Raw genomic sequence first — 12,676 nt, 5'->3', positions numbered from 1 at the left:
GATGCAGCCCTTCCAAACTTTGTCCAAAGCTACAAAAAAACCCTCAAACCTTTGTATTCAAGTTCTCTGAACACTATCTGCAGCATCTTACAAAATTAATTACTGAAAAATAGATGCAAATCCATAAATGCCAGTTACTGCAATATCAAAAATGGCACAAACATGTAAATGTACCTACTCATCCTCAGTGTTAGTGATCCACTGGGGGGATTTAAAGGGCACTAGAAAGTTTAACTCTTTAAATGAAACAATTTAACCTATAAAAATAGTGATAAGAAATGTATTTGAAGCTATAAAAATTATGTGTTTTTACTAACTATCATAGGAATAGATTTCATACATTCAGTTCTAAAAAACATAAAATCTTAAGACTAAAACATTATTTGCACCGGAGTTTGTTCAAATCAACAATTCTTTTCTAGAGAGCAATAATAGTCCGTCAGGACTTTCCAGGCCTTGAGGGCCATAAAGCCATCGGGGGGGTTTTCACCTTCACGTGCCAGTTTTCTCATCCGAGTTCCAGAGATGAAGTCAAACTCATTGTGCCTGGAAAGGAGTACAAGGGTCAGGTACAGAAAGAAAGTGAGTGAAATCTGTTATGTAATAGGGGATGTTACTGGACAGTCATTACAATGGTTTATCTCTAATATTTCAGGAAGCTGGCAGAATTGTGTCCCCATGTCTTGTGTATATTGGGTTTGCTAAAGACACACATCATCAATTTGCTGTATTTATAAGAGAACTATGGGGTAGGTGTTTTTCCCCATCGTTCTCTTAAGGGTCACGGGAGGACACGGGATACTAACCTCAACCCATGACCCAAAGCTCAGTATATCGCGAGCTACAGCTTGCAGTATACTGAGACCGCCGCAGCCGGGATGGATCCCAACAATATTGTCGAGATCCACCCAGCTGCGTGAAAGATAGTGGGCTCTGCCTAGCTAGAGGCAGAGCCAGCTGTACCCGCCCGTTCCTCTTCTCAGTGCTGGAGGATCGGGGAGGGGGGGGGATCCTTGTGGGGAGCGGTGACTGACAGTCACCACTCGCTGCAGGGACAGGATCGAGAAGTGAGCGAGTGATGGTATGTGTTCGCTCACTTCCTGATCTATTGAGCCGACGTGTGATAGTTTCATTGTCACACGTCGGCTCGAACTATGAGGATGTGATTTTCATTTTTTTTCTTACCTTTCTTTATCGTAGAATTCCATGCTTCGGGTCTTGGCGTTGTAGGCTGCCACTCTAAAGGGAATGATTTCTACAGAGGTCAAGCCTGGTGCCATGCTGAGCACTTTTCCCCCATGGGTTGGCTCATACAGGTCCTCCTTAGTTTCAGGATGAGGCATGCCGGCTGGATCTCTCCCCACAATATAAAAGTTGGATCCGGCGATCATACGAGCTCTGCAGTGCCACTGAACCTGTAACAGAGGGAGATATAAGAGATAATGAAACAAAAGCATCTTTCTAGAATACAGAACATACATAAGTAGTGTTAAGCTGGCCATATGCTATACGAATTTTGGCCGGTTCTTGATGAACCGGCTTAAATTTGCACATTGGGTGCCGCTGTCGGCACCATTTCAGCCGGCATCCCTCGATCAGCTGATGGAAGGAGCTGGTTGTAAAATCTTCGAATGAACAGAGCTGTCAGCCAATGAGGGAGCGGCTCTGTTCGGTTATCCTGGCAGCACCTGGCAATCACTGTCAAAATGCAATGCAAACAGCGGGAGATTCCTTGATCAATGTTCTTAAGCATTGATGGAGGAATCTTATATTTTCTTCAATCAGCCAACGGGATGAATGAAGAGAATATTACAGTATATGGCCAACTTTACAGATCAGAGTGGTAGAGCCATGAAACAGGCACGTTTACTAAACATCACCATTTCCATGTTGATGAAAAGGGTCAGACAAAACTGATATTTAAGTTTTTTTAATACATGCAAGACAGCTAAATGACATTCTCATATCTTCCTGGGTCTGCACCCCTGCTGTGATCATTATGGGGAGTTCCTGCTTGGTTGAGTCAGACCACCAGGCTTTACCAATAACTAAAATATCACTTGGGGGGGGGCGTTATAGTTTAAATTAGGGATGCACAGATACTTTTCGAGTACCAGTGCAGATACTTGGCATTTTCATGAGAACTACCAGGGTTGCAGCGGTTGCAGCTGGGGCCTGGCTCTGGCACTCCACCACTCTCCTGAAATCATTAGTCTGTATTGTTTTAGAAAAACTGCCACATGACAATAAACAAAAATGTATCAGTACAAGTACTTGTAAGTACTCGGCAAGTACCAGTACTCGTACTCGCAAAACTGGTATCTGTGCATCACTTTATTTATAAAAACAAAATCGTACATTAAAACAGAGATGTACAAATCCCAGGAGCTCCGTGTGCTCCTTACAAATGACAGTTGCCTCCTAATTTTTTTATTTTTCTCTAGTGTAGTCTTGGAGCTCGAAAGTATCGGTACATGTACTCGTACTTGTACCGAGTACTGTACTTGGTATCTGTGCAATCCTACTTTAAATCATAGACTGTTAGTAGTAAGTTATTCTTTGGGTGCTTTTACCTATCTATATGTAAATGTGCAACTCTGCAATGCCTGAAAACTTATTCATAATGAGGATGGGGGGCATTTAAACATAAAAATAAATATGTATTTCTATATTGAAGTTCTATCCCAACCCTTATAACCATATCAAGCTAGACATTTGTAAACTTACCTATTGAAGATGCCCAGAGAATGTACTTCCTCAATGCACTGACACAATGTCATTCAGCCCTGTGAATATGCACTTGCTTGTGGAAATTCAATAGAAAGACACTCACATTCCAATATCCATTTGGAGTGAGAGTGACTTTCTACTGAATTTCCATATGGTTAGCGGAGACATCTGCTGTCAGTGCGGCACCCACTGTGCTTTTGGGTTTCTTTCCGGACAGGACACATTTTGTCTTAAGTTATGCACTTGCTTGTGTCACTCTAAGCCTGCTGTCTGAACTACAACTCAACATCTGAACTTCCCTTAGTGCAACATCATCACTGCTTGCTGAAAGCAATGCATGAAGGGATATGTAGTCTTGAGAAATCGAGGCTGCATAACATCAAGCAGCACAGAAAAAGATGCAAAGCACACTAGGAGTCCAGGAAGTTGTGGAAAGTTACATTTATTACTTCAATTCTGATGTTCTACCTAGGGCTGCAACTTACTAAATCGATAATGAGAATAGTCTCAACTATTCTCATTATCGATTAGTTGGTTGGATCCCCTAGTTCTCTCCTCCACGCTGGGAGGTGGGCACAGCAAGCAGTGGGTGTGTGCAATAGCCAGCCTGCTACCCGCTGTATTTACATTCAGATGCGGAATCTTGCCACCGACAGCTGTTGTTCCCTGGCTGAAGCTATTCAAGCGCCATGTGCTTACAATACGGTTTCGGCTTTACAAATTCTGCTGTGGGAGGCAAATGCACCTCCCACCAACCCCACAGTGTGATTGCCTGCACGGTACTGCAATGCTTGCTGCTATGAAACAAGACTCCGCATCCCATGCCAGCCCCCTTGCTCACATAATACGTTGATCAGGTGGCAGATAATGTGGATACTATTAGTTCCATTGCGAGGGCAGAAATCAGGCTGGGGCAGCACACTGCAGCCTAAATTATAGGTACTGATCAAGAGCATCACTAAACTGCTGTCCAACAGTATGTTCACTTTATTTTTTTATATAATTTATTAATTATGCATAATAAGACAAAGAAAAGGTTTATTTCACCTCAGTGGGTCCTGCATACAGCATTGGAGACGGAAAAATGGCAACAATGGTTGACTTGGGATCCAGAACGGCTTCTTCCAGCACAGCTGCATGCTGTTTCATGCGCCAGTCCAGTGGAACATCATCATCTTTGGTCCACCCTCCCAGAGGGTGTAAGAGAAGCACAGGGCTCTTATAACCCCTATCCAGCAGATGACGCTTGGTGTCTTGCATCAGCAATGCATGTCCGTTATGGACAGGGTTACGCAGCTGGAAAGCAAAGACTGCATCTAAGGAAAGGGGAAAAAAATTAAAATGTAATTTAATCGCTTACATTTGTAACCAATTACGTTATTTAAATTAATTACGATCATGTTAGCTCAAAAGACCATCAGCCATATTCATTAAAACAGTGTAAAGAATAAAGAGCTAATGGCTACTGATCAGAATCCATATTGTGCGGCTTGTCATGGATTATAGCACTTTGCCCCTGGCACTGTTCACTAAATAATCTTGAGGTTTGTGATCAGTACTGCAAACTGGATTCGGTGGTACATGAGGGCATGTTAATCAACGGAACGCCAAAGTAAAGTTACAGATTAGATTAGTTTATCACTGAACAAACAGAACTGCAGCATTGAACTCCATTAGTGAATAGTCCACCTCACAACACTGCAAGAAAGGTAATATAAGGACATAATCTGTAATATTTTAAGAGCTATAAAAACAGCTATTCACTACATAGAATACACACAGTGGTAACTTTAGTTCGACATGCTAGACATACTATGCTAGATGCAACAAGTATCTCAAGTGCTGCCTTTTCTGCTCTGATTAGCAGAGCCCCCAAATATTGTTTTATCACCACTAGAATAAACAAAGTAACCAATACTGTACAAGCTGTTACAATTAGGGATGCACCGATATATCGACACAATGCCGAAAGTGCCATGGTCTGGCCAATACAGCGCTGCATCCAATCGATTCTCTCCTCCCCGCTGCTCTGTGTCCCAGCGGGGAAGAGAGGAACTGTGACAGGTGGCCGAGCAGAGCAGTGTGTGGGCGGAGACAGCCAGCGCCATCAAAGCAGGCTGAGCTCTCCTCCCTGCTTCGCTCGCTCCACCTCCTGTGACAGCGTGTCAGGAAGGAGAGCAGGTACAAGCACTCAGTGATCGCTGAGTGTTTGTACATAATTGAGGACAGAGTATGGTCACTATATCCTCAATTATGAATGAATGGGAAGTGATCTACATCACCTCTTCATTCATAATTGTAGTTATAGTAAACACACCATGTTTTCAAGTTATGAATGAACAGGAACAACAGGGGATGCAGAAAAGGAGATAGAGGACTCTGTGTCCTCAATCGCTTTTTCTATTTCGGTTTCATTTCGGTTTTGACATTTCGGTGCACCTCTAGTTACAATGACATAAGAAGAGTATTCGTAAATATCTACAAAAACATTGGTGTACCTGCATTCATTTCTTTAGCCTTTTGTCTCAGCTCAAGAGGAGTCAGACGATATTGGTCCAAACCATCTTCCCATCTGATTCTTTCCAGGGCCTCCAGATCTCCACCAACCAACCAATCTCCACTTTCCAGTACCATCTGAAATGTAAAAACAAACATTTGAATATAGTTTTGTTATTGGCCTACACGCACTTGCACACAATCACATAATATTTTTAACATCTAGTCCACAGCATATTGTTTTAGTTGCTGGACAATGAATTCTGGAGGACAAGTATGATTTTACATATATAAATTAAAGAATCTACAACAACAGAGGTGTCGATGAATCAACATAAAGGCATAAAAACCTTTCATAGACTATATCTCTAACATTGCTTTCTTTCCCTGATCACCTTCATTCCAAAACACTTTTGCTGCCTTATCTCTTTTATCTAGTTCTCCTCTTTTTGGATTATAAGCTCTTTTGGTCAGGGGCTGTCACTCCTGCCGTTTACTGTTTTCATTATAGATCCTTTATGTTCTCACTCTGCTGCATGAGGTTGTTCAGGCTGAATAAATCAATATTCATGCAATGTATGTTATTGTTTTGATGGCTATACATAAAATATATTCAATCTTCTATTTGAGAAGTATAACAGGCAGAATACAAAATAGGGGAAAGCATCTGCAGTTCCTTTTATGCTATGTACATTTTTATTATATGAAGATTCCACCAAATTGTTGGGAGGGTAGATGGGGTGACCTGGTTGGTTAACACCACTCACCTCTCCATAATTATATCTTAAAAAAATAAATAAAAAAACTTCTCCAATCATTGGATTTTCACAATGCCGCACTGCATTCAAAGACCTACACATGACCCCTTAGTTCTGGTTGTAGCAATGCCCTATGCGTTGCTACAAGCAGACATGAGCATATGGGGATATTCCAAATCTATTTTAGCTATGACAGTTCTATGAAACAGAAAGTATAATGTTTTGTATATATTTCCATTATTTAGTTGCTATGTTGAGCCACTTTTTGGATATTACTTTAGAAAGCAGAGAATACGCATCAAAATCAATGTCATGGTTACACCCTGTCTTACATTTTAAAAAAAATACATAAAACACCACTTTATAAATTGTGAAAGAAAAGTAAAATCACCCATAAACCACGATAGTTTTCTTTATAGTAGACCTGTGATTTGCCCAAGAAAGGTAAAGGTGCCGTCGTTTGATTTCCACGACTGGCCATCATGCACAGACCAAAGTGGATTTTGATTATCGTTTGTTATCAGTACTTGCTGACCAAATTTTGTTGATCGACAGAACAGATTTTCGTTTGCGCATGTGCAGTGTTCACATTGCGCTTTTTTTTAACCTATGAGAACGCCACTAGTCCATTGTTTTTCGTACGATTTAAAAAAGTTTTCTAGTCTGCCCGATAGACAAAATTCGGCCAGTTGTACAGCAATTGTGATCGCTGACTTCCCATAAACTGGCCAATTATTGTTCGGAAATCAGAAGGTGTATGGGTACCTCAGGTTAGCGCTTCCTAGCAGCATATACTTTCTTTCTTTCACTTCCTCACCTCTCTGTTCAACTCGTAAATGCAAACAAAGTCCTGGGTAAACTACGATTTGCTTCTTCATATTATCTTCATCTCCTGGTGCTCATCAGAGTGGCGGTGGAGTGAAAGAAAGGTAAGCATATACTGGAGACGAGGGGTACAATGCACAACTGTTATTATGCTCTGAATTGGCAAAGCATAGGGTTTGCTTTAACCAAAGGAAAGCTAGAATGTGAAAGATATGCAGCGCATATTCAGTTCAGACCAGTACAAAACCTGGTTTCTCTCTATAAACCATTATAAACAGTGTGTGTATAAGTGCACAACTAGAGTCACTTGTATAGATTGACAGTAATATTGATTGTTTATACTCAGTTCATAGTGATTTTCCAATATTTGAACCCATAACAAAGTATTCAGGTTCTTGTGTGATAAGCTGCTGCTGTTCGTAGTGTGGGAACTGGGCAGACAAGCTGGATGCATTGATGTGACACTTGGGTCTTATTACACAATGCTTTCACACACAACATAAACTGTGTAACATGCCTTAGAGCTCCAGGGAGATAAATGCCTACATTTGATTAACTGTTGATGCTTTAGAGCACATTTGCATCATGAGCCATTACTACAAAACTTTATATACTGACAGTGAAATTAGGTCAATGAATTAAAAGAACACATGAAACAACATGAAAGGAATACAGAGGTTGCCATTGAAGGGATCCTCACGAAAATACTATCACCCTGGTCATCCTTTAAGCTGGCAATACACATAGCAATTCAAAGTCAATGAAGAACCACTTTTGAGACACTGGGAATCAGATATGATGGCAAGTTACTGCCAGGAAATAAACAATCTACCACCCATGAGTTTGATCAGCCACAAGAATTAGGTTTGGAAGTCAAAACTGAGCAACAAAGTGACAGTTTTAATACAGATTATTGAGCAACCCAGTTAAAATTGATCCTTAACAGAGGAACAATGACAATTTAAAAAGTGATCTGATTTTCCACCGCAATCGATCTTGCCAACTTTGACTTTGTGATGTCACAAGTACGGGCTTGTGATGATCACAAGTACGATCTGCCTGTCCAAGATGGGCAGATCGTACGAGATTTTAATTAGCTTACAACCATCGCACAACGAAAGTCGTGCGATGGTTGTAAGGTGTATGGCCAGCTTAAGAACGTTTTAATGGAAGCAGCGGGTTCTCTACTTGTGCTACATATTTCTTGCAGGTCAGTGGCTTAATATGTTTGTTTAACTTCACCACCTCAGGGCCTCCATGAAGCTTGCATGAGCTTCTATCAAAGCCTTCTCGCACGGTTGTTTTACTCTGCGACTGACTTCCTTTATACCTCATTCCCACGGACATACACAGCTGTACTGCATGCATGTCTGTGCAGAAACCTGCGCCCAGGAGTGACAACGGGTGTGAAGCCGCCTCTCAAGTTTTTGGCTGAAGTTAGACTAATAAGCCACAAGAGAGGTTTAAATTAGGGATGTTCAGATACCAGTGCAGATACTTGGCATTTTCATGAGAACTACCAGGGTTGCAGCTGGGACCTAGCTCTGGCGCTCCACCACTGTCCTGAAATCATTAGTCTGTATTGTTTTAGAAAAACTGTCACATGACAACAAAAATGTATCAGTACTTGTATCTGTGAGTACTTGGACAAGTATCAGTACTTGTACTTGAAAAAAATGGTATCGGTGCACCTCATATATGGTTATAAAAAAAAAAAAAATCACACATTAAAACAGAGATGCACAAATCCCAGGAGCTCCCTATGCCCCTTACAAATGACAGCTGCCTAATAACTTTTGAATGTTTGTCTAGTTTAGTCTTGGAGCTGGAAAAGTATATGTACTTGTACTGGTATCTGAGCATCCCTAGTTTATATAATCAGTGTTTAAAATACATAAATTAATTTTGGAATAAATGCATAGCTAGACTAAAGGGCGGGTTTTAATATTTCCTTATAGCTGTTCTTTAATGTTTCCTTCTGTTTATAACCCTCTAGATATGTACAGAAAATAACACCACTGTTCACATCTGAAGGTATTAAAATAATAAAAACAACAAACTTACTTTGACATGAGGGTGCTTAGTACAAGTCGTCCCCCAGACGCGAGCACACCTCTCCTCTTTTCTGTGCTCAAAGAACTCTGGATTCCTCAGAATTGCCACTCTCCGTCCTTCATATGACAGGGCGAGTGCTTTAACTCCATTTAGTTTTTCCTTGTCTTCCTTAGATACAGGCAGCACAATCGGAATACTCAAGTTGATTATGCCCCCTAAAAGTACAATTGTCCAGTTAATACAAGTAAGAGGAGATGTGAGGGGAAATTCAGAAAGTGAAGAAGGGTTTCTTAGTAGCCAAGTGATCAGTGAAAACAAGTGCACCTTTCCTCTACACTCCCTGAAATCTAAGCACTTATAATGAATTACCTTCAACCTTTCTTCCAAGGAGATGGCTTACAGCAGAGCTCAAACCATTACATTCCTGGGCTATAGGAAGTATGAGGGACTACTGGTGATATTCTTACACCTTTCTTCAATGAGATGACTAACAGCAGAGCTTAAGCCATTACATTCCCGGGCTATAGGAAGTATGAGGGCCTACTGGTGATATTCTTATACCTTTCATCAAGGAGATGGCTTGCAGCAGAGCTCAAACCAATACATTACCGGGCTATAGGAAGTATGAGGGCCTACTGGTAATATTCTTACACCTTTCATCAAGGAGATGGCTTGCAGCAGAGCTCAAACCAATACATTCCCGGGCTGTAGGAAGTATGAGGGTCTACTGGTAATATTCTTACACCTTTCCTCAAGGAGATGGCTTACAGCAGAGCTCAAACCATTACATTCCTGTTATATAGGAAGTATGAGGGTCTACTAGTAATATTCTTATACCTTTTATCAAGGAGATGGCTTACAGCAGAGCACAAACCATAACATTCCTGGGCTATAGGAAGTATGAGGGCCTACTGGTAATATTCTTATACCAAGTCATATAGGTCCCTATAGGTAGAATTATTAGGGGCTTACTTTGATTACACATAGCACAAATAAAGCCAAGCTAAAGAGTATTTCCAGGCAACAATTTAAAGCTGAATCTAATCTGCTTATATTTGGCCTTCCCTGGTTCCTCCTTTTACTTCATCAACATGCTAATGTAATTATTAAATAAAACCTTTCTGTTTCCATTGCATAAAGAAGCACAGAGATCTGGTGATAATGTCACTGGGTCTGAAATAAGGTATGTAATGAAGACAGATCATGGCTGGTGGGAGGGGCCATTAGGGTGCTGTATAATGTTTCCTGAAAACAGCACAGCACCCTGCCTTAGTACTTTTCTCAAGAGCCCTTTAGCCGTTTAACAGCAGTCTGGCTCCTGGGTGCTGTTATGCAAATATCAATAGGTCGTAATGGGTGGGTGTCAGTCTGGAGGAGTGAGCATGCAGACCGCCCTGGGTAACCCCCACTTGTGATGCTAACCCTTCATGGTGCAAAGAACTGAAATCCAATGAATGAAAGGAGTAGACCAGAAACAATATGGCTGGAGAGAAGAGCTAATGCTGGAAGTCCTCCAATTGAGAAACGTAAAAAACAATGAACAAGACACAAATCAATAGCTTATCATTGATATTGCCATTTACGTATGAGCAGTAAGCGATTATAAATCACTGTGTAACCTTTATAGTGTGTGGTTACTAGGGTGGCTTCGTATTTGTGCACATTCACCGCAATAATAATAACACAGGGAGTGCCTTTGACTAAGTTGGCACTATAGGTAATATGCCTTTCCCCTACATGTTTAGCCTGCAAACCACACACTACAAATCTCTCTAGAAATATTATTGGAGGACAAATTAGTTTTCATTTGGAACACAGATTGAATTCCTGGTCTATAGCCAACAAAAGGCTGCTGCAATTTAATCAGACTTAATTAGAGACACCAACCTTTGCTTGCTATAGACATTTTTTTATATGGTGAATCACAATTAAAAAACAGCACAGGGATGGTAAATAGATTCCAATAAAAATGATGTTTGAAATTGAATTACCATTCTTGCTCTCTTAAAGGGATCCTGTCACCAGTGCTTTGCTTTTATATACGAGGAGATGAATATTCGCAATAAGTGTTATCACTGATTAGAGCCTCCTCAGCACTCATTCTTTCAAGAGTTGACCTTCCTTTTTTTTTAAGTTTGGTTAGAGTGAGGAAGGGTTAGAGCTTATCAGATTTAACTGCTATCAGGGGCTCCATTACACAGATTTACTCTCACTACCTGGTGCAAATATTTGGAAGTGGAAAGAGAAGTGGACCTGTGTGATTATTTGTTTTTGTCATCTAATAAAGGTGAAGTAAAGTGAATATGTGTAATCTGACGAATGGATAGATTATCCTTGGCTTAACAGTGAACACAGTACTGTAGATGTAGGAATTGAAGAACCACACCAATTAAAATAGTCCAGATACAACTTTATTCCACAAGGGTCAGGGGACAGTCGAGTAGAATAGCCATTGCCTTTCAGGGGTCCAAAAACACCCCCGTCCTCAGGGTGTGGTGAGAAAAATCATGCATGTGGATTAAAGTCTCTTCCAAACCACTTGCGGACAAGCCAGAAGCGTTCCCATCACAGCTCAATACAAATTTTAAGCTGGAGAGACTTTAATCCACATACATGATTTCTGCCACCAAGCCCCGATGATGAAGGGTGTGTTTTTGGACCACTGAAGCATGGAGCTGGCTTACCGGCCAATCGGGAAGCCGGGCAGCGTGTAATGACTTGCCGCCTAGCTTCCTGATTGGTCGGGACTCTGGCCAATAAGGAAGCCGGACGGCGAGTCATTACCCACGCCTCGGCTTCTTGATTGGCCAGAAACCTGGCTTCGTGCTCCCTCGTCACGAGGAAGCATGGAGACAGCCTCTTCGCTAATCGGGAAGGCAGTTCGAGCATGAGAACAAAAGTAGCCACCCTCCAGAAGGAAGGACAGCGTCAGCACCTATTAAGAGATGAATTGAGGATCTACAGCTGAGTGATACACAAATAAGATACCTTTTTGTTAATAGTTAAGGTGCTTGAATGTATTAAAGATTTAACTCCTGAATTTAGTGTCACTTTAACAGTGATGACAGGTTTCCTTTAAGTTATAAAGGCTTGGTAATTAAAGTGCCAGTAAAAAAAACAGGAGTTACTTCCCAACAACCAGGGGATTCAAGCCTGCTTTGAAGATAAGGGACTAAACTCCAGTTACTTTTACTAACCCAAGCCAATGGGATACAAGTAATATACCAACCCAATACTGGTGCAGTTAATAGTCTGGAAATTAAGAGATCACAAATACAAAATTATTAATAATTATATATTACAAAGTATCACAGATTGGTCAGCAATAAGTGGGTTGCAGTTATAGAAAGTGCTTTTTCTAAAGGTTGACATATTTTTGTTTTCAAGTGTAGCTCTCATCTACAAGTGCAACTCACAAGATTCCATTGGCCACATGCTTACTTACCAGGCCAAATTAAGTCAATAAAAAATATGTTCACATAGATCGAGGCAATTTGAGCAGCTGCGTATGATTAGGTCCAAAACCTGCTAAACAGAGTAAACTCACCAAAAGACTTTGTGAATGATAAATCTGAGTTATGCTTCGCATCTAAAGAAAAGTGCAGTTTAAGAAGTCACAATGCAGCTACTTTACACTGTATAAATCTATTCAGAAATCGTATTCATTAGCCAGGAGAGTGTCAGAAAATGCCAAACCTAGTGCCACTGGTCAAATGATTTTATATACCTATAGGACATGACATCGTTTTCCTATAGGGTATTTACAGCAAGTGCGCATTTTGGGATATTTCTTATATGTGTATATATATATA

At 40.8% G+C, this 12,676-nt stretch overlaps 1 protein-coding gene across 3 annotated transcripts in view; it reads right to left on the bottom strand.

The window, feature by feature from the left end:
* Positions 1 to 243: 243 nt before the first annotated feature.
* Positions 244 to 12,676, bottom strand: part of PAPSS2 (3'-phosphoadenosine 5'-phosphosulfate synthase 2) — a 53,915-nt gene continuing 41,482 nt past the window's right edge. For 2 of the 3 annotated variants that reach the window (XM_018564991.1, XM_018564990.1), the window contains 6 exons: positions 12,412 to 12,453; positions 8,874 to 9,079; positions 5,229 to 5,364; positions 3,778 to 4,046; positions 1,186 to 1,415; positions 244 to 546 (listed from right to left, as the gene is read on the bottom strand). In XM_018564991.1, the coding sequence (XP_018420493.1) occupies positions 405 to 546; positions 1,186 to 1,415; positions 3,778 to 4,046; positions 5,229 to 5,364; positions 8,874 to 9,079; positions 12,412 to 12,453 (1,025 nt within the window). In that variant the 3' untranslated portion in view covers positions 244 to 404. The remainder of the gene's footprint in view (positions 547 to 1,185; positions 1,416 to 3,777; positions 4,047 to 5,228; positions 5,365 to 8,873; positions 9,080 to 12,411; positions 12,454 to 12,676) is intronic. The other variant, XM_018564992.1, reaches the window with a different exon arrangement.

This window comes from Nanorana parkeri, unplaced genomic scaffold (genome assembly GCF_000935625.1).
Source record: "Nanorana parkeri isolate BGI_ZX_2015 unplaced genomic scaffold, ASM93562v1 scaffold804, whole genome shotgun sequence".
NCBI lineage: Eukaryota > Metazoa > Chordata > Amphibia > Anura > Dicroglossidae > Nanorana > Nanorana parkeri.
Note: the sequence above shows the minus strand (reverse complement) of the source record. Positions and strands in the feature narration are given on the sequence as shown.